Source organism: Vipera berus (genome assembly GCF_964194415.1).
Source record: "Vipera berus genome assembly, chromosome: 1".
NCBI classification, from domain to species: Eukaryota; Metazoa; Chordata; class Lepidosauria; order Squamata; family Viperidae; genus Vipera; species Vipera berus.
The window spans coordinates 336,168,120-336,193,319 of record NC_138202.1 but is presented as its reverse complement, the minus strand read 5'-3'; the positions used below and the strand labels follow the sequence as shown (position 1 = coordinate 336,193,319).

The following is a 25,200-nucleotide window of genomic DNA, read 5'->3' as shown; positions in this document are numbered from 1 at the left end:
AATTCATCAGCCATGCATGCTGGCTTAGGAATTCTGGGAGTTGAAGTCCACAAGTCATAAAAGGGCCAAGTTTGAAAACCCCTGTGTTAAGGCACCAAGCTAAAAAGCAGGAGATCATGAGTTCAGATCCTGCCTTAGCCATGAAATCCAGCCAGGTGACTTTAGACCAGTTGTTCTCTCTCAATCAAATCCACCTCAGAGGGTTGTTGTTGTGGAGAACACAGGAGAAAAAAGGAGTATTGTGTGTGTTCGCTACCTTGACTTATTTGTAAAAATAATAAAGGTGGGGTATAAATAAATATTTATATGGTTTGTATTTACATACAGTACATATTTACAGTACATATATGCCCATTAGACTAGGTAATTTGCATTATGCAAAGCACAGAAAGAGTAAGCTTAAAGGCATGGGGAAGGAAAGGAAATCTAAATCAACTATATATCAAACCCACCTATTATACCTCTCTGTATTCTACTTCCTTATGCTGCTTCACATAGACCATGTTAATGGATAGAAAAAATTGAAAGAATTGTCATAAAACATCCTATTCAGTTGTGACTGGATGGAATTGATGCAGTCTTTAAAAAGAGAGAGGTTTAAGAATGAAAGGCAGTGTATACGATGGTATATGTCTGTGGTGGAAACTAGAATAGCTTTCAAGGACAGAAGATAATGTATGAAGATGGAATTAAAGGAGCTGTTATAACCTAGATTTAGCATTTTCTTCTTTTCCTTTTTTCTCTTTCATATTTTAGTATCTTTGGTTATTTCTTATGCCTTTTCTACGTTTGGTATAATGCTGCTTACCCTGAAAGGGAATAGCATGAACAATATCCATGTAAATAGCTGGGCACACCATGAAATTTTGTAATCTGCTTTAAGAGCTTAGCATGCTATGTAACAGAGTGAGCGCCTGTTACTTGTCCCAGCTTCTGCCAACCTACCGTATTTTCCGGTGTATAAGATGACTTTTTAACCCATGAAAATCTTCTCAAAAGTTGGGGGTCGTCTTATATGCCCAGTCGTCTTATACGCCGGAAAATACTATTCACCTCTCTGATCTTTTCTCTTTTCTGCTGGACGGCGGGATCGCTGGGTGAATGGAGGTAGGCGATGGCGACCTGTGGTTAAGCGGCCGATGGCGAACGGGTGATGGAGGGCAAACTCTCGTCAGCTCCTGGGGCGGCTACTGCAGCCGCCGCCATTGCTCTCTGTAGGACTGGCCATGCTGGCGCTTCCAATGCTGGCTGTCAGGTCCCTGAAAAGAGGAGGGGCAGGCGGTCCCCAGAGGCGCGCTGCTCAACAGTAGGAAGGGAGCACCTTTGCTCCTGCCGAGGCACCGCCTGACCCGCGCCGACCGGAAGAATCACTTGTCTGGTCACAGAATGCGGAACAGCGGTACTTGGCGCCCCTCTTGCCCGCAGACCATGCAGCGGCCCTCGCCAGCCAGCCTCGGCATGGCCGCCCCAAGCCCGGCTCTCTAGCGCGTCTTCCGGGCCCACCTGGCCAACCGTCTCCTGGGGGGAGCTTGGCTCCAGACGCGGTGGCTGCTCCGTCTGCAAATGCTATCTCAAAGCCGGATCGCGCTTGGTCGTGCAGGCTGCCGAAAGGCGGGGACTCAGAGTTCCCACGGTGGTTGCTGTTTGCAGAGTCTGGCCTAGAAGAGCGCGTGGCTTTGCACCATTTGCATCAGACGGGGCTGAATCGGGCTTGTGTCGGACACTTGGCAACTGGCATGTAAGTATTTTCCGGCGTATAAGACGAAAAATCTTGAAAATCTTCTCAAAAGTCAGGGGTCGTCTTACATGCCCAGTCGTCTTATACGCCGGAAAATACGGTAGCAGTTCGAAAGCACGTAAAAATGCAAGTAGAAAAATAGGGACCACTACGGTGGGAAGGTAACAGCGTTCCGTGCTATGTAAAGCTACCACATGGCTTTATCTGCAGAATATATATAACCTTGTTACTAAATGTATCCATTTTCTGAGTCTGCACAGTAAACCGAATCATAACATAAATCTAAGAAAGATCTGAACAGCAGTCTATGCTCTTCAAAAATCTAATCACGGTCATCAGTAACAAAGCTTAGGACACACTAAGTTTTTATCTGGTTAACACCATTGCTGAGTGGCGGGTTGGGAACACAAAAGTAGAAAAACAAGAATTTTTTAGGCTGCTAAAGCCACCAGCATCCATTTAGGTCTACAGAATAACAGAGTTAGAAGGGATTTTGGAGATCTTCTTGTACAACCTGCTGCCCAAGAAAAATGGCCATCCAATCTCTTCTTAAAAACCTCCAGTGATGGAGCACCCACAATTTCCATGTGATTAATTGTTCTGTCAGAAAATTTATCCTTACTCTAGGTTGGATCTCTCCTTGATAAGTTTCCATCCATTGCTTCTTGTCCTGCCTTCAGGTGTTTTGAGAATAGGTTAACTCCCTTCTCTCTGTGACAGTTCCTCAAACACTGGAAGATTGCTATCACGTTATCCCTAGTACTTCTCTTTGTTAGACTGGACATACCCAGTTCCTGCAATCGTTCCTCATATGTTTTAGCCTCCAGCCCTCTGATCATCTTTGTTGGTCTTCTCTGCATTCTTTTTAGAGTCTCTATTTACTTACTTGGTCCGGATCTCCATGTCATCATAGTTGGAGTGGCACATTTCACTGAAGCGGGAGACAAAGAAGTCATAGCTCCTGTGATAAGATGGGGTGTCTTCTTCAATGTTTGCAAACTTCACAAACTGGAGAAGAGGAAGGAGCATCAGGGCAGAGAACAGGAGACAATAAAAATACTACATTCATGAACCAATCTATTAAAATCATCAAATAATGTCTATTCTTGTATTCTAATTTATTTATTATTATTATTATTGATCATCGCACAGTCAGCCAGATGTTCAGACTGGATTTGGCATTTTTGTCTACTTATTGAGTCCTTACCAAGGACCTAGGATAGGCAGATGTGGATGTTTGATGGTATTATACATATTGTTGCAGGATGGAAGCAGTTCCTAGTAATGCTGCCTTTTGCAATTGACTAATGGCGAATTTGTCAATGCCAATGGTGTTCAAGTGGTGCTCCAGTTGTTTTGGGATTGCACCCAAGGCGCTATTATTATTATTGTTGTTATTGTTATTGCTGTTGCTGCTGCTCTGGGACTTTAGAATTCAAACAGACAAGCACCTGCCACATAACACCCCAGATTTAACAACTGTCAATAAGAAAGTCTGGATAGTAGACGTGGCAGTGCCTGGAGACAGCAGAATAGATGAGAAAGAACTGGAGAAAATAACAAAATACAAAGACCTACTAATAGAACGACTGTGACAAAGGCAAGCAAGGGCAGTACCAATAGTAATAGGTGCCTTGGGTGCAATCGCAAAACAACTGGAGCACCACCTGAACACTACTGGCATTGACAAATTCACCATTAGTCAAATGCAAAAGGCAGCCTTACTAGGAACATCCATCCTGCAACGATATTTTATTTATTTTTATTTTAATCCCATTTATATCCCGCCCTTCTCCGAAGACTCAGGGCGGCTTACAATTTAAAGCACAAATCAATGTGCTTAGCAATAGCCTTCATTCTATGTATATGCCTGCTTATTAGGGCTTTTGCCCCCCCCAGCGGCATTATTACAAAGTCAGCTTATTGCCCCCAACAATCTGGGTCCTCATTTTACCTACCTCGGAAGTATGGAAGGCTGAGTCAACCTTGAGCCTGGTGGGATGCGAACCTGCACTAATTGCAGGCAGCTGGTGTTACTTAAGGAGGCATTAGCCTACTGCTCCACCAAGGCAGTGTAATATATCTGTAATACCTTCAATTCAAACATCCATATCTACCTATCCCAGGTCCTTGGTAAGGACTCAATAGGTAGACAAAAATGCCAAATGCAGTCTGAACATCTGGCTGATTGTGCGATGATCAATAATAATAATAATAATGTCTGTAAGCAGGTCAGGATGGTGGTCAGCAGTACAAACCACATCTTGCACTCATAAAATAAATATGTGGTATAAGGGATTGTGATATTGGGCACAACTTTAGATAAAAGGCAACAGATTACCCCAATCTCAGAAATGTTTTCTAGATTGATGGGGTCAAGCAGCTTTTGATCTATGCAGCTCTACCTTATGTAAGGCTTTACATCATTTCTGGATTAAGTTTCTCCTATCTGAGGCTCTTTATTAGCTCTCAAAGTCTCTTATAGGTTAAGGTCTCCGCAGCTTCTCTCCTGAATTCATTTAATGGAGACAGGACCAGCAAAACATTTTGTAATCAGAAGGAAAAGGATGAAATGATTCCTGATTATGGAAATTTCAGCTTCAATTGGCTTTTTTATGGTTAAGAGATACAGAATATAGACTCATAGTTTTGGTATGGATTGTTTTTCCATTAGTTCAGTGGGGAACAGCTGACAAGATTATGACAGTGAGTGTCACGTGTCTGACAGGAGAGGAAAAAGCAGATTTTAGCTGGAATTTTGCACCATTTTAAATGTAAAGCCAGGGGATTCAACAGGAAAATATCATAGAGGGTGATGGATTTGGGGGGAATAGATGAGAGAACTGAGCTAAAAGTCAAGAAACAAGTGAATATAGAGATGTTGCAAATTATGTGATAAAGACAGGCCTGATGCCACCTAGGAAGTTTCCCATCTTGAGTCTGGATTTGAACTTGGATCCTACCTGCCCATCCTTTATTCTCATATCGCCATGTCATTGTTTTCTTTTTCATGGTTTATTCTATAGTTCCATTACATTACTACTGTTATGTTTACACTTCTTTTCATTTCTCTGTTTTTACTGTTATAAGCCTGCTAGAGTAGCCCCATGAGATAGGCAGCAAGTAAATAAATCTCTCCAATCCCAATCTAATCCTTTACCAGTATACTACATTATATTTCCTGCATAAGGGACAAATAATATTCTATCCTTGCATATGCAGTGCTTTTTTTGTAAAAGAAAAAGGTGCCGGAACTCACACATGTCCTACAACCTGACTTGCCTAACCTACAAGGTTCCATCCAAAAAAGGTGCCGGAACTCCGTTCTGAGCGTTCTATGAGAAAAAAAGCCCTGTGCATATGTGACTCTGAAGTTATCAAATTTACTACACGGAGTTGCTGAAGGAATAAAATATAGGGGATTATATGCTGCCTTTTACAGAGCAGAGTGGGATGTAAAAGCATTTGCAACCTGGAGCATCTGCCACAGAAGCCTGATGCATTCCAAAACCCAAACCCAAGCAAAACAGGTTTCTTAAGATTTAAAATAAGGGAAACATTAACTTCAATGTCTGGAATTCTCATCTGTCCTTAAATCTCACTGAGTTCAGTGGAGTTTCTGCCTCAATTTTCTAAAACTTCACTTTCACTCTTCCCAACTACGAATCATAGCGGCCTCTCCTGTGAAGAGACCAAAATGTATGCAGGCATATTTTTCTGGAATGTCTTCACTTTCTATCAAAATAGTTTTATGAGCTTCTTCTCATAAACAGCAGGAACATTTTCTACCGAATTAATTTTAAATATTGCCTATGTAAAAATGTATGTTATAATGCCATCTAATTTTTGAAATCCTGGTACCTCTCCAGCTGCAGGGAGTAGTTCTCCAGAACAGCCAAGACAGAGAAAGAAATTGAAGTAAGTACACAATAGTCTTGAATAATTATATTAGTGCAGTTTTATCATCCAATCTTCCCAGGACATATAAAACAAAGCAACGGGAGAAATTCAGTTTGTAGTTAGCTGCTACTTTAAGCACAATAAAACACTGTAAAATTGTATCTTTCTTCAGAATGATATTTCAAAATGAGGGGAATTGCATTTATTGGCTGAAAAATAATAAAGTAGCAAAAGTCTTGAGGACTCTTTTAAAGATTGTCGATATGAATATGACCAAATAACTCCTAACAGAATTCAGTACTTCATCTGTACAAATGTGTTTTAAACAGGAACAGTGAAGATAGGTATTTAAAACTTGGTCTACTCTTAATCTCTACAAGTAGTCTTTAACTTACAACCTATTGTTTAATGACCTATTAAAGTTACAGTGGCACTGAAAAAAGTGACTTATGACCAATCCTCGCATTTACAACTGTCACACTACTGGCAGGGTCATATGATCAAAATATGGGTGCCTGGCAACTGGCAAGTATTTATGACAGTTGCAGCATCCCGGGGTCATGTGATTACCATTCGTGATTTTTGTTGTTGTTGTTACAATACTTTTGTTTTCAATGTTTTATTAACTACTCAGTGTGTTTCTATTTCTATTTGCATACCTCGACTCAGTTTAGAATTTTTCTCCAATCCCTGAGGATCCTTGACAAATTTCTAATTTAGGTGGATTGCCAGGCCAATGGTATATGCATGTTCCCTACTTTATGATAATCATTTGCCTCCATTTCAAATTGAATTTTGATCAGTAAGCTGTAAAGAATGAATTTAAGCCATTATTTCCATAAACATATACTCTCCACTTGACCCAGCTCATGATTTGCAGGTGCTATTTCTGCAAAACTTCACCCACAGAAAAGGGCCAGTCTCGTAGATTACAATGAGAGTCAGGCTGAGGACAAAATAGTTTTTTTAAAAATATCCACCATTCTTCCCATTTTGGGGTTAACCTGGTAATAGCATTTTAGATAATCAAAAAGCAATCATATTTTCAATGCCTACTCACGATATCCATCTTGGCAGATGGCAAAACTCCCGTGCCTCAGGAGCTTTTGGAATGGGAGATGAATTTAAATGTATGAAGAAAAATATACAAAAAAGGGTGTGGGTGTACATGTGGAACGATGGGGATATGACAATTCATAAAGCAGATTTGCTCAACTCTGCATATTATGATAAACACTATTTAGCTCAAGTGTCTATTTTTCAATGCAGGCATTCAAGGGAGAGGAAAACAGGATTTCTTAAAAATTAGGCAGAAGAACATTGCAGCAGCTGCCATCTTAAAAGAAAACTCCTTTCTGTGTGAGCCTAAAGGGAGAATTCATCTTCAGTGGAATCAGGCAATTGTACTCCTTTTGAATAAAAGCGGCAGAATTTAATAATGTAAAAAATAATCTGCATATTAATTGAGATTCCTTTTATGTTTATGCAATCTGTTATTGGTTGAAACATTAATATCTACATATCAGAATCTTTCAAGGACCGCAAGATCCTTGCTTGTCTCCATATGGTCTAAACTGGCACATAGCTGAGTTTCTGGAATGAATTACTTAATCTCTACACAAGCATCTGGGTTCTACAATGAGAGTAGTGTAGCCTCTTAAGTCTTCTCGTTGACTTATAGTGCTTCAAATTCTTTTTTGCAAATGACATGGACAGCATGGTTAATTCCTAAAGTTCTGTATGAAGATTTTCCATTACCTATATTTATTTTCTTCTTTCCCAACAAGAGGTCTTGGATTAGGGTGGCTGAAGACTTGCATCGGTGAGATTGTTTGAAGATGTGGATGTGGTTAACCGGTTGGTTTTTTAAAAATTTCTTCTTTTATAATTATTGTATTTTCTATTATGTTTAGTTTTAGTGTACATTGCCCAGAATTAGTTTGGAGTTGGGTGGTACCTAAATTGATTAATCACAGATGATGTTGCACATACTATACTAATAAATATTGGCTGTTTCACAGATAACTCTTTATGAATGCAGTTCTTCAGTAAAAAAACCCCCCAGCATATTGTATTATGTGTACAGACAAAACACATATAAATACATGTTCCTAAACCTGTTTTCATTGTACATTTCTCATCATTGTGACCATTCCCCTTCTAATTTAATAGTACTCTGCTAGCAAATATTACAGACATTGTACATCATATGAGTTATTCCACGTCTCCTGGATACCCTTGTAAATAAAACATAGGAATAAAGGAGAGTGTTCAGGTTGCATGATTTCTCTATTCACTGAGTGGAGTATCTATCTTTGTTTAGATGGCTACCAAGTGATTCATGTATTCATATGTCATGGACTCCAATGTTTGCAGACATCTAATTAAGGTCTAGCTCAAATGCTGTTCAGATCTTCCTGCCTCTACATCACCCACCTTGTCCTTTTACTTTTCTTCTCCCATTTTCCCTTATTAAGTTAAAGGCACTGAAATTATGTTATAGTGGATGGGAATTTCTATACTTCTTTTGCTATCTCCTCTCCTCCTCTACTGGATAGGCCAGAGGCTGTTTAATGCTAACAAATCTTTACAGCTTAAATAAAAGCACAGGTGTGATGCACATATCAACTCTTTTTCTAAATCCAACCACTCTCCCTTCAAAGATGTTCTTACCTCTAAATCACTCCAGTTCATTTCTGATACAGACAATTGTTCCCTCCCAAACAGTAAACTCAGATTAGGAGACTTGCATCTGGCCAACCAGATGAGATAGGATTTATTTTGCACTTAACAGAAGCAAAGACAGCTGCCTGCTGCCACACACCAAATTAATTTTTATTGGTTCTCTTTTCATTTCTACCTTCACTGCCTTTCTAGTCAGCTGATGGGAAAGGCAAGACTTCCATATCATTATGCTCCACCTAACATTCCTTCTGGATATGATTTCTTCTTTCTGAAACCCTTTCGGCCATGCAAGGAGAGAGGAAGGAGGTTGCACTTATTTCTGCCATCCTAATTAGGACTAAGACCATCTGACCTTGCTAGAGAAGGCTCATTAACTATCAGCATCTCTATAAAGTGGGAGATATGCAGCTTTCTCTAGATGAAGGCCCACACTTGGCTTATTAATGGCATGTACAACACTGCATTCCCCCAAAAATGGGTGAGATGAAGTTTAAATCATTTTGCCCTTGACAATTAAGATATTTTCAGAAATTAATAGAATCTCTTAAGACAATGATACAGATTTTTATATAGTAAAAACGCTAGAAATTGGGTGGTCTCTGAAATCAGCTTGGTTCACCATAAATTGCATAGCTGTATAACCCAGAAAAAATATTACTTATTTTGCACTCTGGTATAAGATGTGTAAAGAATATAATTGTGCAGCATGGTAATAGTCTTGAAGGCCATTTGAGGTGGGGGTCATCATTACTGCAGCTGTATAGCAGAAGAGAGACTTGGTGGCAGTAGAGATAAGGCTATTGGGTCAAATTTTCTGGGCTGATGAAGATGGAGGTGTTTGCTTAAGGAATCTGGTTCCTGGTCACTGAGGGTCCCTTGGGAGAGGAAGAGGAACATAAGCAATTCCAACCAGTCATTGAAAAACAAACTCCAATAAGAACATTTAGCAGCAACTCAGTGAGTTGTTGTGGTTCATTGTAACTATTCCTTGAGTGAGATGTCTCTGTGGACAAGCTTTGGGGAGGGTGATGACTTTAAACCTGGAGAACCTGAGTAAGAATTAAGTTCTTGGGGGAGAGGGACAGAAGATAGAATGGAAGGGAAGTAAAAAAATGATGAAGCATAAAGTTTGGTTTGGTTTGGTTTGAAGAAAAACTATATATTTATGTTGTGATTCAGTGTCAGCCTGTGATACCGGCAGCTGAGTCTGATGATTCTGAAGAGGAGGAGGAGGGGTTTAGAGAGCCTTTGGTGTCAGAGGGAGGCTCTGATGCACTGCAGGACTCTCAGCCTGGCCCCTCCCATCATGTTCTTCATCAGACACAGCTGTGTGAGCATGAGGTTTTGGACGTAGATGATTCACAGCTGGATCTATTCAGGGACAATAGGAGCAGAAGGCAATCCAGCAGAGCAGAACAGAGAAAGGCAATGAGGAGCCACGCCTTGAGACTGCTGATAAAAGGGGAAGGTGTGGGAGGTGCTGGTTGCTGAAGGCAACCGTTTGAAGATCTTCTGCTAGAATCCTGGTCTGTTATTCCTGTTTAACTCTTTTTTGAACTTTTGGTTTAACTCTTGTTTGAACTTTTGCTTTCTTTGTAAATAAATTTGGTTGGGTTTTCCCAGCCTGTTGACTATAAAAAGGGGTTGTCCCTGACATTCAAACAGGGCCGGTCGTAGGCTGGAACAGAACAATTTAGGAGTTAGGGAGCATGGGTGTGGTGTATTTGCTTGGTGTGATTGATGATTATGGATTGGACTTTGGACTTGCCAACAATGTGGAGAAAGAATATAGACAAAAATTGAGCACCTACTTGATCGGTTCAATTGGGAGTGTGTGATTAGAGCTCTCAACAAGATTGCTTCCATGTGGCCTCTTGCTGTTGGACAATTTCAAGGAATTCTTCTGGATTACACAAGTTCTCCAGGAGATGAAGCAACAGAGAGGTGGCTGAAGAGCCAGTAGACAAATATGAAAGGTAATCTGGTGGAACATGTGTGTGAGTTCATGTCTGAGTCTACATCATGGAAATATAAGTGGTGAAGCTCTTGTATTTCTCTACTTTTTGGTCACTGGATTGTTGTCTAATAGTCTTATTTAAAGTTGTCCTGTTAGAAATTGTTGGGCAAGAGGATCTACTCCTTGGTGATTATGATTTCTTATAGCACAACACTTTGCTGTCAGTTGCTCAAATTTTCCATAAACCTGACTTTTCAAAGGCACAGTGGGATATCACAATATCTTGTAATGTTATATGGTACTTATTTTAGCCTGTACTTTATGGTATGACCTATGTCACTTGTGAATTTGATTCATGCATCTCCAAGCCCCTTTGAGTTGTTAGGGAGAATTCAGTCCACACCTTGCTGAAAGGGACTGTATTTCCATCTCCTATGAAGGAGGTAGTGGTACTTGTTGGTCTCTCACTTGTGGAATCCCATAGTGTTTGATTTTCTTCACAGCTGTTTAGCACTTGTATCAAACCACTGTCAGAAGACATCCATTATTCTGAGTTGACAGATCAGCTGTATGGTGATGATACCTAGCAGTAGCACATTCCCATCCCAGATCAAGCTGGTTATTTAGTCTTGATGCTAAGAACCCCTTTCCTAAGATCAGCTATTATGGCCCAGAACTTGACTCAGTTGCTCAAGCTAAAGAAATGCAATGTCAGCCCCAGGAGACACTAAGCTAAGAATCACCTGAAACTGATCATATATAGGTCCATCAGAACAATTGGAGTAATCAGAAGATGTATTGCCTCCAAACCCTAGGAGAGCAGAATAAAGCTCCTTGCCAAGCAAGGGAATAACACTTAATTAAAGACAGTTGCCTGCAGCCTGATTGAAGAGGCAACCCTGAGTTCTGTCCTCCATTGGAAACAGTAGATCAATCTCCTGTTTGGATGTCTTATTCTATTCTGCCTTAAGTAAGTTACTATTTGAAACAGGACAACTTGTGAGGTGAGAATTGAACTGGAATCTTCCAGGTTCAATGCTCAGTAGCTTACTTTATTAAATTCCTATTTTAAGATAGAGGGGAGTATCTTAATATACTAGGAATATCACTGAGTCTCTTCTAGACTGTGTCCAAAGGAAATGCTTACCGAATTGGTGCCAAGGATTTGCAGGTCAGGCTTCTCCGATTCCAGCAGCTTGGCCACCATCTTCAAGAAACTTTCCACAAAGAGATTGATGCTCTGGCAGTGGCAGGCCATTAACAGCTGATCCAAGGCTTCCATTGCAATGCACACATACCTGTGGATAAGTGGGTATAAAAATACATCCAAAATAAAAGTTCTGCCTAAAATTACATCCAAAATAAAAGTTCTGCCTAAAATTATGGAAATTGAAGTCTAAATCATCCAGAAGGTTAAAGTTAGAGAAAGCTGTCACAGATGGGCAGACTTTCTACTACTCCAGCCAATCTGAATTCAATTTTGAGGGTATGGAGGGTATGGGGATGATTTCTTATTTTTATTCAAACTTTCCTTTATCTATCTATCTATCTATCTATCTATCTATCTATCTATCTATCTATCTATCTATCTATCTATCTATCTATCTATCTATCTATCTATCTATCTATCTATCTATCTATCTATCTATTTTTGGGACTTATATGCCGCCCTATCTCCCGAAGGACTCAGGGCGGCTAACAACAATAAAACACAGTAATACAAATGTTAAAAAAGATTAAACTCACAAGCCCCAATGATAAAATGATAAAATATTAAAAATATTCTACTTAAAAATCCCTATCGTCAGTCCAGGTCAGCCTGATGGAAGAGAAATGTTTTAAGGCTGCGACGAAAGGACCGGAGATCTGGGGCCATCTGGAGCTCAAGGGGAAGTTGATTCCACAGTGCCGGCGCTCCCACAGAGAAGGCCCTCCCCCTGGGGGTCGCCAGCAGACATTGTCTAGCCGATGGCACCCTGAGGAGGCCCTCCCTGTGTGAGCACACCGGGCGATGGGAGGTCGTTCCTGGCAGCAGACAGTCCTGCAAATATCCCGGGCCTAAGCCATGTAGGGCTTTATAGGTAAGAACCAGCACCTTAAATCTCACCTGGAGGACAACCGGTAACCAATGTAGCTCACGCAGGAGGGGTGTAATATGGGAGTATCGCGATGCTCCCATCACAACCCGCGCGGCCACATTCTGCACCAGCTGGAGCCTCCGGGTGGTCTTCAAGGGCAGCCCCATGTAGAGAGCATTGCAGTAATCTATACGGGAGGTAACGAGTGCATGAGTGACCGTACGTAGAGCATCTCGGTCCTTCCCTTTATTCATTCACAATAAAGAGTTTGGCCTCAGATCAGCCAAGGGGATTCATGCCTGATTAAAAATTAAAATCTAGTTTTTCCCAGGTGCTTGTTAAACGCAGTATAAAAGATTTTAATCTGAGTTCAGAAAATATTTTCCAATGTAATGACCTGCATTCACTCAGCATGCTTAGGTCACAAGCTGAACCAGCACTACCCAACCCCATCAAGCTTGGGCTTAGACTATTATGCAAATCCAGCTGCCAATATAAAAGTAGTTGTCTGAGAAATCCAGATCCTAAAACATTCTTGAAACATAGTGTATGTGCCTAAGCAAGCTGCAACAGGAAGAGAACACATAAATCATGGTTTGGCCCAACCACATGAAAATAGCAGGAGGAGTAGGGAAGGTTTAAACCCCAAAGAGACATATACAGAAAAGGGTGAGTTCACTGATTATTTCTTTTGCTATTATTTGCAAAGATGCAGGGGAGGGAAGGGCACTGCTTTGAGGTTTTGTTTTTCTGAAAAATATTCTGTAAACTGGAATAACCAAACACAGGAGTGTGGAGGTTTCTCCTTTTTCCATGAGAGCACTTTGGTGCTTTTCACTTTCAATGGGGTTGGTAAAAGGTTGAACTGGATGCACACAATGCAAAGGTTGAACACAATGCCACTGTCTATTATTTGGATTGTAGAGAGTCTTAAAATAGTTCAACTCAAGGTTTCCAAACTCAACAGCAAAATGCCAGGTATGACATGTGGTAAGTATTACAGTGCATCAGTGTTTCTCTCTCTGTGTGTGTGTGTGTGTGGGGGGAAATGGAGGAAATATATGCTGCAGCCACATAGCATTGCCAGTTTTCTTAATGCGTATTGACAAATCAGTCTATTTTTAACTTATGGTACTTTCACAGATGTTCATCCTAGTTTGTTCCATTTTATTTCTGTAGAAACGTATTTCAATATGTATTTTTATAAACTGCTTTTTTCCAAATATGTCTTGAAATAACTAGTGAAGTTTGGGAAGTCTGAACTAAGCTAGAGTGTTGGTGGATAGTTACATCCTAATTCATAAACTAGTTTGGAAGGAAGAATTGGGTGCATCAGAAGCTGAAACCTCAATTTATTTAAGCATATTAACAGAAAGACTCTCACGTGATACTTAATTATTGGTGACTGCAGTCATGCAATTTTTTAGCAAAGTTATAGAGATAATTTGGTAGAGTTACAGGTTTCTGGTTCTATTCAACAACCCCAAAATTCATAGGTTGTCCTTCAACCTAATATTAATCAAGCCAGCCCTACTAAACTTCCAAGATTAGCTAAGCATCTGATCCCTCCCTTTTAGCTAGTATGCAATAATTCACTGAACAGTAAAAATGTGAAGATCTCAAATATGCCAATTACTGCTGTAAATAAAAGGGACTCACTGGAGGGATTCAGAGCAAAATTGTAGCCTAGTGACAGAACATATACGTAGAAGATCCCGGGTTCAGTCTTCAGCATCTCTAAAGAGCTGGAGAGGAGATATTCTCTACCACTAGACCTGGAGAACTATTGCCAGTTAGTGCAGACAGTATTAAGATGGAGCAAGGGATAACTTATTATAAAAGGGCCGTATTAATTTTTCTTATGATTTAATAGCAAGGGATTCTTCTGACTTTTTTCTAGACAGCCTTTCATCATGGATGGTTTAATTAGAATTCCTGCACTGAGCAGAGGTTTGGGCCAGATATCTTAAATTACTCTTTCCAATCCATTGGCAGAGGTTGTGTGACACTGTAGACTAGGCAAAAATGGGACTGAACTGTTTATTAATATGATTTATATATCTATTCAACTAGGACTATATATCTATATATCTATTCAACACTGACTCCCAGAAGCTTGCATAAACACAAAAAAACTAACTAAACACACAAAGACACACCACAATAGCAGCGTAACAGGCCAAATCACAACATATTCCAGTTCTGGAATATGAACAGGACAGGCTAATCCAATGCTTTGATCCAGTGCTTGGGGAAAAGCCAGGTTTTTAACTTTTTATAGAAAGCCAATATGATTAAGGCCATCTGAATTTTGGGTGGTATACTATTCCACAGAACAGACATTCTGACAGAGGAGGCATACTTCCTGGGTCTCATTAGGTGACACTATTTGACAGCAAGAACATTCACTACATTAAATATTAAGACTCTGCAGTATCTCATGGGAGGGCAGAGACTATCAGAGATAACTGTAAATAATCCAGCCCTGTGCTATGAACCACTTTATAGGTAATAACCAGCATCATAAGTACAGATCACAAAGTAATGTGGTCATATAGGTATACAGGAGTGCAGCCAAAATTATCAGTGCATTCTGGCTCAATTGCAGCCTCTGGATTGTTTTCAAAGGCAGCAACCGTGTACTGCAATAGTCTAATTAGGCAGTGACAAGGGCAGGATACCAAGCAGGGCCTTCTGATTCAGGAATGAGTACAAACTGGAATAACAGATTGATTGTGAAAAAGCTGTCTGGATTCAACCACATACATAAATTATGAAGGTCCTAAATCTATTACATATAGGTGATTGTACTTACAACCCCAAGGACCCTGTCCACTTCTTCAGGTACAACAACATTTATCTTCTCCCAAAAAGTCTGAACCTGTCCGTGCTACATTGTGCCTCAGTCAACTCCAAAATTTTTCCACAACTGAACTGGCAGGGGATCTGAATGACTTTATCTGATAATTGCCTAGAATATTCTTTACAGCAGCCTTGCAGATGTTCCTCCAGCCCCTCCTTTCCCAGCAGGAACTGGGATACCCTAAACAAAGCCAACGCGTAGCCATCTGCAGAAGCAATATGAGCAGAAAATAATTATATTTGCTGTTCTAATTGCTATGAGTAATCCTTAATCAAGATTCTTACCCATACTTTATCAAGTTCACTCTTTGTTTTTTTTTCCCTTTAGAGGACTGATATTCCAGATTTTCTGGGATCCAAGGCTAGAAAAAGTTCACAGATAATTTTGCCCTAAGATGATGAACAGAACTAATGTGACTGTTGCTATAAATCAAGCCCAGTATAACTGGTTCCATAGTTGTCTTGGTGGCCAAGATGTTCCAAGCTGCCTCTGACCCCATGCCCAGGCAAGGCAGAATAAAGTCCTCCTATAACATGAGCCTGGGGAACTCCACTGACAATCATGATATGTCATCAGGCAGTTTGAGTAAGAAGGCCAGGATAGCAGCAGGAATCCCGTCTGATGCCTAGAACCCCACCTCATCTGGAGACTCATACCTGTTATCACACCTGTTATCTAGAAAGCAACAGCACTACAATCAGGGTGTCTTGGATGACTACAGCCACTCTACCATCCCTGTTCTATTATCATAGTTGGTGTCACACTTAAAAGAGGCACATTCCCAAAAGGGAGAGACCCCCATAATAACGCACACCAGGTCAGCCATCTCATTTACTTCAATGGACAAAGAAGGCCTTATTGCAGGTGAAGTTGGCATTCCACACTAACAGCTGAAAGCCCAGGCAATTGGAGCTGAGCACAAGGGGCTAGAATGCAGAATCAGTTTTATATATTAAAGATTGCCTACCCAAGAGCAGTCTGGTTGAGAATATTGTGAGAATCAATGTCTTAGCATTTTGTATGAATCCTCCAGTCCCTTAGGTTGTTTGGGCACTGCATCCTGTGTGTATTTATTCATACGATCTCAGTTTCCTATGCATATTTCTCAATTAAACCTGGGCACTAGAGGTCTTACTGTTGATTTGATTTATATCCTACCTCAGATAGGGCACTTACGCATTCTAAAAATGAGAATTACCTTGGCTCTGGGCAACACAGGCAACAACATAACAGCATATATTCTTTCTTTTAACAAAGCCAAAGGGGACTAAAGTTCTGCTTTCTACTGCAACTGACGTCAACAGAAAACACAGGGGGGCCAGTCCTCCTTAGGGCTCAGTCTGGCCAACAGGAAAAATAAATAAATCACCTGACAGAACAGAAAACTAGAGCACTTATAGACTGCTATAACTGACAGTCAGTGCTGCTACTGCAGCAAATGATTGAAATCCCGTTAAATCATCCTTAAGAAAGATGAAGAGAGTAAAAGTGAGAAAAATAGGGCCTTGACAGAACATGCATCTTGGCTGGATATAAAATGTTGAATGGGAGGCTTTGCTTAGTTAGGCCTTAGCTCCAGTATTCACCTGTAATAATTTTGGTTGGAGATTTCTGGAAGTCCACACAGAAATAGAATTATCATTAAAAAATGCCTAGCCATGCAACTGATCATAACACAACAATCACAACTTATGAAAAGGATAACTCTCCTGTACTTCTACTTTTCAGAGACATCAAATCAAATAAATCAAATAAACCTTTATTGTCAAAGTACAACATGTGTACATTGAGATTAGCTGAGCCTCCCCCCGTGCTCTCTCCCCCCAAGAGCAGTCTGGTTGAGAATATTGTGAGAATCAATGTCTTAGCATTTTGTATGAATCCTCCAGTCCCTTAGGTTGTTTGGGCACTGCATCCTGTGGTTGAGCCTTGGTGGAGCAGTGGGCTAATGCCTCCTTAAGTAACACCAGCTGCCTGCAATTAGTACAGGTTCGAGTCCCACCAGGCTCAAGGTTGACTCAGCCTTCCATCCTTCCGAGGTAGGTAAAATGAGGACCCAGATTGTTGGGGGCAATAAGCTGACTTTGTAATAATGCCGCTTGGGGGGGGCGAAAGCCCTAATAAGCAGGCATATACATAGAATGAAGGCTATTGCTAAGCACATTGGTTTGTGCTTAAATTGTAAGCCGCCCTGAGTCTTCGGAGAAGGGCGGGATATAAATGGGATTAAAATAAATAAAAATAAAAACACACAGTGACAACAAACCCTCCATCCTACCACACCATGTGAACCAACTACACCACACACCGGCCTCCCAAGTCAATTCTGCATAAGATTATGTCCCATTTAAAAGCCTAACAGCCCACGGATAAAAGCTATTTTTCAGCCTGTTGGTACGGCTGGCTATATTCCTATATCTCCTACCGGATGGTAGGGGAGTAAAGAGATACCGTCCAGGGTGTGAGTCATCCCTGAGAATCTTCCTCACTCTTCCAAGGCAACGAGCCCTGGCGATGTCATCCAGTGGTGTCAGGGAACAGCCCACAATGTCTTGTGCTGTGCTCACTACCCTCTGTAATACTTTCCTGTCTGCGGCTGTCAGACCAGCATACCAAACCACAATACCATACGAGAGGACGCTCTCTATAGTAGACCGGTGAAAGAGGGTCATTAGCTGTTGTTCTACCCTGTTCTTCCGCAAGACCCTAAGAAAGTGAAGCCTCTGTTGGGCCTTTCTAGCCACCTGAGTTGTGTTAACTTTCCAGGTCAGATCTTCACAGAGGTAGACTCCCAGAAATTTAAAGGAGGAAACTCTCTCTACACAGTCCTCCCCGATGTAAAGTGGGGCAGGTTCCTCCTTTTTTCTCCGGAAGTCTAACACCATCTCTTTCGTCTTGCCGATGTTTAGGTGCAAGTTGTTGTTACTACACCATATGGATAGTTTTTGTACCTCCGCCCTATATGCTGTCTCATCCCCACCTGTAATAAGACCCACCACAGTTGTATCATCTGCGAACTTGATTATCGCAGTGGATGGGTCAGATGATACACAATCATAAGTGTATAAAGAGACTAACAGACTCCAACAATTTCTTAACATCATTGTAGCATTCAACTCAATGAAATCCATTCAAAACACCTAAAACAAATCCAAAGACTCCTACTCAAAGAAGAAACAAAAGAAGTCATCTACAGCAAACACTATATGGCTTGTAACAGCCACAGGCAGGCAGAAAGAAGATTGTACATCACTTGGCGATCAGAAGACATGAAAATTCCTTAATCTCTGAATTAGAGGATAAAACCAATCACAATTTCAACTGGAAAACTGTCAACATTTTAGATAAACTCAAATCCAAAAATGATAGATAATTTCTGGAAGCATGACACTCAGCCATTAAAAGATATATACATAGAGATAAATGATAAATTCTTTTTAAAATATATAACCAAAAAATTAGGAAACAAACAAGCCAGAGTATATCCTCCTCAACAATCAATATCCAGATAAGCAGAAAATAGCACCAGATAAATGATTAGGGAATAATAGCCCAATAAAAGATCAAGAAAGAGACCACAACCTTGCCCAAATGTGGCAAGGTAAGCTACCACATATAAACAAGCAACAAACTTCACCCATCCACATGCTGATGATGTTACTTAGTTAGGGAATGAAAAGTCTGAAGGTCATCTATTGAGCTTTAGAAGAACACAAAGAACCTGACTTCTATATTCTCTCAAGTGTTTAAATTCTAGACTTCTTCCACTCATCCTTCCAAATAACAAATATTTTGCACACCACTCAGTATCTTGTAGTGATGGTACGTTTACATAATAGCCATCACTAGCCTGGAAACAGCTGGTTCCTACCTTGTCAGCCTCAACCTTTTCATTATGATGTAAATGGAAAATATGTTCTTCAGCTGAACTCAGCACTTATGACTACACAGACCCTACATTGCAGGAAGCACCAACTAGCACTGATGTTACCTAGGTTGGGTAATGAAACGTCTGCAAGAAAACAAGCAAGCTCAGAGAGCACCAAGAACTCCTCATGTCAACCCTGAGCTACAAATATTCTCCTTTATTAGGAAGGCTGTGGCAAACACAAACTAATGTACTGTCTTCTTTCAGGAGGATGTTTTTTGACTTATAGTAAGTCTGCAACTCTGCAATTTTTCAGTTGTTTCACCGTCAAATACTAACCAGATTTGCCTGCCTAGTCCGCCAAGTGCTACCATCTATTGATGTTATCTAAGAGGTAGGTTAGACTTAATCTTTTCTTCCAACAACTTAACATCTGTCATTATTTGTAATCTTATTAATAATTTCTTAACCACAATCCCTCTGATACAAATCTGAAGACACTATCAGCTCAGGTGAAAAGACTTTTCTGTGACTTGGAACAACTTTTTTATTTTGTGCCTTAATGTTGCTTCTGCCTCTTTCCCCCTTTTGTCTATTTATGACAGATAAAAGCCATTCATAGTGTGAATTATAACAGGGATATTTACATATCTGCATTGGGCTGGTAAGATTAAGAAAGGGATTCCAGTCCAAAACTATTTGCAGACCATGTTCCATCTGTTCATCCGATAATTCTAATTGGAACAGCAATTTATTCTTGGCAACTACGTGCCCACACAAGATACATGGATGTATTTCTTCTTCCAATAAACAGCAGCTCCTCAAAACACAGCTGTACTTGTGAAATGAACGGCAAGTGCTAAGAGAAGTAATATAGATATAGAATTGACTTAGACAGCTGAGTCAAACTGCGGCAAGAAGCAAAACACTATCACTTTAGGACCTGCTAAGAGATTCAAGCAGCCTTCTGCAGCATGGTGTATTGGATCAGAATCCCATAATCCCCATCAACATTTGGAGAACATCCCAGGCTGTTATGGAAAATATATTTAAATCACAAGACTATATTTTGCTCATTTCATGAGGAAAAATATCAGCCCAGAAAATCATGCCAGAAAGCCACTTTCTGCATCCTAAGCTCATTCCTCCCAATAGTCAGCTAATGACTACTGCAAATCCATTCATAAGTCAGCCTTGGTTGACTAGTAACTGTGAAAAGACTCCATTGAACACATTATTCTGTGAAATACCATGCAACAATACAGTTGTTCTTTCTGTACTGTTGTGTCTGCCATGAAGTACTCATTCTGATTGCTAGGAATGAATTACTGCAGCTCAGCTACAGAGAATGGATGGAGAAAGGAGTAGGTTAAATCCCTGGCATCACAAGATACCAGGCAATGGAATAACATCTTTTTCTGCTTGGGAATCTAAAGAGATGCAAGCAATTTGTCTAGGCTTGATGTGCCTCATAGCTGTATAATGCAGCTTCCTATGTCCCAAGCTAGTTGCTAATTTGCCCATTTTTAATTTTTAAAAAATTGCCTAACTTGTGCATTTTAAAAAGACAAATAAGATCATCTGCTCTTCTAGCTACCATCCCTTTTACCGCTTCCTTGCTGTCTTTCACTACAATAGCGTTACAGGAATAAAAAGCCTATTTTTTCAGATGTCTCACAGTCATATCTAGAATGACCAGCAGTGTTCCCAATACTGAAATGGGGTATGGAGGGCAGCTCCCACTGCTTCAGGAAGAACTTGATGGCTCAGCTATGAGTAAATAGCTGAGGTTGACTCAGCCTTCCATCCTTCCGAGGTAGGTAAAATGAGGACCCAGATTGTTGGGGGCAATTAAGCTGACTTTGTAATAATGCCGCTTGGGGTGTGTGTGAAAGCCCTAATAAGCAGGCATATACATAGAATGAAGGCTACTGCTAAGCTTGTAAGCCGCCCTGAGTCTTCGGAGAAGGGCGGGATATAAATGGAATTAAAATAAAAAATAAATTCTTTTTCTGCTTGGGAATCTAAAGAGATGCAAGCAATTTGTCTAGGCTTGATGTGCCTCATAGCTGTATAATGCAGCTTCCTATGTCCCAAGCTAGTTGCTAATTTGCCCATTTTTAATTTTTAAAAAATTGCCTAACTTGTGCATTTTAAAAAGACAAATAAGATCATCTGCTCTTCTAGCTACCATCCCTTTTACCGCTTCCTTGCTGTCTTTCACTACAATAGCGTTACAGGAATAAAAAGCCTATTTTTTCAGATGTCTCACAGTCATATCTAGAATGACCAGCAGTGTTCCCAATACTGAAATGGGGTATGGAGGGCAGCTCCCACTGCTTCAGGAAGAACTTGATGGCTCAGCTATGAGTAAATAGCTGAGGTTGACTCAGCCTTCCATCCTTCCGAGGTAGGTAAAATGAGGACCCAGATTGTTGGGGGCAATTAAGCTGACTTTGTAATAATGCCGCTTGGGGTGTGTGTGAAAGCCCTAATAAGCAGGCATATACATAGAATGAAGGCTACTGCTAAGCTTGTAAGCCGCCCTGAGTCTTCGGAGAAGGGCGGGATATAAATGGAATTAAAATAAAAAATAAATTCTGTACATTTTCACTACCCAGGAATTCTTCAGCATAGCTGTATTTTACCAGTTCCAACTGAAACATTGTGTGTGCCTTCAAGTTATTGTTGATTCCCAGAATGGTCTGGACAAATCCCTGCAGTTTTCTTGACAAGGTTTTTTTTGGAAGTGGTTTGCCATTACCTACTTCCTAGGGCTGAGAATGAGTGAGTGTCCTAAGATCACCTAGCTGGCTTTTGTGCCTAAGGTGGGACTAGAACTAACAGTCTCCCAATAGCTTTCTTCTCTGAGATGAAAATACTGAAGACATATGACAGTATTCTTAAACTACATGAAAGAAGATAAACCTCTATTCCTTTTCCCACTCCATGCATGGATTTGGGAATTCTTGAAGTTATCTATACGTCTTAAAGTTGCTGAGATTGAGAAACACTGAATTAAAATATAGGAAGGGAGATATTGTTAGGCAAACTTGATAACAGTACAGTATTTGAACACTCAAACTAATTACTCAGATTAGTGAGAGGTGTTGAAACAGTGCACTGAGCATGGTGTCTAAGCAATCCTCCCAAATTTATGATTCTATTTTTCATTCCAAAAGTTACTGACTGTGTCATATTGTCATTATCATAGTTCTGCTTCTTTCAGGACTTTTTTTAAAAGCAGATAAGGCTAAAAAGAAACAAATATTTGAACAAATATTTAATGAAGTTTACCACATGACCCCAAAGTTGAGGGTGATCTTACAGTTGCAACAGAGATCATTCATTTTTACAGTCAGCATTATCCCTTTATTTTTGTCTCTAACCACAATAATTCACATTTGGAGGCCAATAAGATGGTTATGGTTGGATTTGTGCATACTTTCTGTTTGTTTTTAAAAGTGTGAAATTAAATCTTAAACCAAAATATTTATCATTGCATGTTTTTCTTTACCATTTACATTGTGTTATTTGTACTACTACAACAAAACTCAGCACAAACGTGCTGGTCAAGGATGCTTTTCAATAAATAATCCCTGAATATTACAAGACTAAAGTCAAACAAATTTCCAGGCCAATGAAATCTTGTTATTTTAGTTACTCATAATCCCATTCATATATTTCTTTTGCGGTTGTTCATTATTGTCCCATTTTGCATAGAACACATGGGTTCACAGTTGAACTTGAAGCCATTCCATTATTGTCTATTTTATAAATTTTAGTACCGTATTTTCTGGCGTATAAGACGACTGGGCATATAAGACGACCCCCTACATTTCCTGTTAAATTATAGGGTTTGGGCTATACTCGCCGTATAAGACTACCCCTCTTCCAACGCACACCAAATAAAAATTAAAAAACATCAGATTTGATTTTAATATGGTAATTTTAATTCAAATGCTTATGACATGCAGGTACTTAGTAGGAAAACTGTCACTTATAAACATAAGGCTGTTTGTCATCAAACATGTAAACATAAAACAGTGCAAGTGGATTAAACATAATAATAATAATAATAATAATAATAATAATAATAATAATAATAATAATAATAATAATAATAATAATAATAATAATAATAGTAATAATAATAATAATAGTAATAATAAGAAGAAGAAGAAGAAGTTGGAAGGGACCTTGGAGGTCATCTAGTCCAACCCCCTGCTAAGGCAGGAAACCCTATACCATTTCAGACAAATGGCTGTCCAGTTTCTTCTTAAAAACTTCCAGTGTTGGAGCATTCACCACTTCTGGAGGCAGGTTGTTCCACTGGTTAATTGTTCTAACTGTCAGGAAGTTTCTCCTTAGTTCTAGGTTGCTTCTCTCCTTGACTAGTTTCCATCCATTGCTTCTTGTCCTGCTTTCAGGTGCTTTGGAGAATAGCTTGGTTCCCTCTTCTTTGTGGCAGCCCCTGAGATATTGGATCACTGCTATCGTGTCACCCCTCACCCTTCTCTTCATTAAACTACACGTACCCAATTCCAGCAACCCTTTTCCTATTTTCCTAATTCACTTTTCCTAATTCACTCTAAAGCTTTCCCTGCGCAGAGCCTTAAGTAACCCCAGCTGCCTGCAATTAGTGCAGGTTCTCATCCCACCAGGCTCAAGGTTGAGTCAGCCTTCCATCATTCCGAGGTAGGTAAAATGAGGACTCAGATTGTTGGGAGCAATAAGCTGACTTTGTAATAATGCTGCTTGTGGGGGTGTGTGTGAAAGCTCTAATAGGCAGGCATATACATAGAATGAAGGCTATTGCTAAGCACATTGATTTGTGCTTTAAAGTGTAAGCCGCCCTGAGTCTTCGGAGAAGGGTGGGATATAAATGGGATTAAAAAAAAGACCAAATGGGAGATCCACTCCAGGTTTTCCAGCCAGCCCGTCCAGTTCCTGAGTCAAATGTGTCCTTAGAGCTAAGCTGCTGCTCTGCTACGCATTCCCCACCTGCCTTTCAAATTGCTCTTGCATTCCCCACCTGCCTACAGCTGCTCTTCAACTTTAGAAGGAAAGAAGCCCAGACCCTAGCCTGTAAAAAATCACAGACTGCAGCTTCTACTCCAATTGGTCCCGCTTTCCCTGCGCAGACTAAATGGAAGATCCACTCAGGTTTTCCAGCCAGCCCTGTCCCTAAAATTTCAGCACCCGGCGTATAAGACGACCCCTGACTTTTGAGAAGATTTTCATGGGTTAAAAAGTAGTCTTATACGCCGGAATCTACGGTACACACATTTTTACTTGTATGGCTGCCATTTGTATTATCACTGGTAAACCAGTTTTCAGACACTGTTCTAGTCTCAAAAACAGCTGGTTGCTGGAACGCTTGGGAAAATGATGAGCATGAATGTGTGGAGGCTGTGGTAGATTATTTGGCAAACTCTGGGTGGGACGGGACGATTGTGAATTTTTATCTATACACTTTAAATGTTGTATGCTGCCCAGAGTCACTGTGTAGGAGTTGGGTGACTATATAAATTTGTTTAATAACAAACAAACAAACAAACAAACTCCTCAGGCCATGGTCTGAGCATTGCTTCCCTAGAGAGTTAGATGAGATGGCACAAACTGGATCTATATATCCGAAACCAGAAATTTGTATTTTAATAAGCAGAAATGATTCATAATGACAAAGAATGGAGCTAAAAAAGAGCCATTTTTAAAGGCATTTCTGAAAATACACAGCATCCCTTACCCATATCGGTGCCTGCCCACATCTCTGATCAGTTTCTCTGACAAATAAGCTCCAATGCGATCCAGCTTCTCTGGAGCAGAGAGGGCATAGAACGTCAGCTTCTCCATGTTGGTTTTTACCAGCCCATCCTGAAAGAAACATTTTCATTATTGAACATATTAACCCCCCCAAAATCAGGTTTCATGTAGGAACATAATGCAATGTGTACAATATTCTCGCATGCAATTTATCCCCCATTTACCCTCAAAACACATCAGTTTAACAGAAGGAAAGACCAAAAGTCAACCAGCAAGTACTCTATGGCTGAGTATGGACTTGGGTTTGAATTTGAGACTCTCATGGCCAACCCTTCTAACTTCATC

The 25,200-nt window shown here is 40.2% G+C and overlaps 1 protein-coding gene across 1 annotated transcript in view; it reads right to left on the bottom strand.

The window, feature by feature from the left end:
* EFR3B (EFR3 homolog B) overlaps nt 1-25,200 on the bottom strand; it is a 103,866-nt gene that overhangs the window by 39,911 nt on the left and 38,755 nt on the right. The window contains exons 3-5 of the mRNA XM_081346344.1: nt 24,839-24,966; nt 11,428-11,578; nt 2,625-2,746 (exon numbers count right to left, since the gene is read on the bottom strand). Of these exons, the coding sequence (XP_081202470.1) occupies nt 2,625-2,746; nt 11,428-11,578; nt 24,839-24,966 (401 nt within the window). The remainder of the gene's footprint in view (nt 1-2,624; nt 2,747-11,427; nt 11,579-24,838; nt 24,967-25,200) is intronic.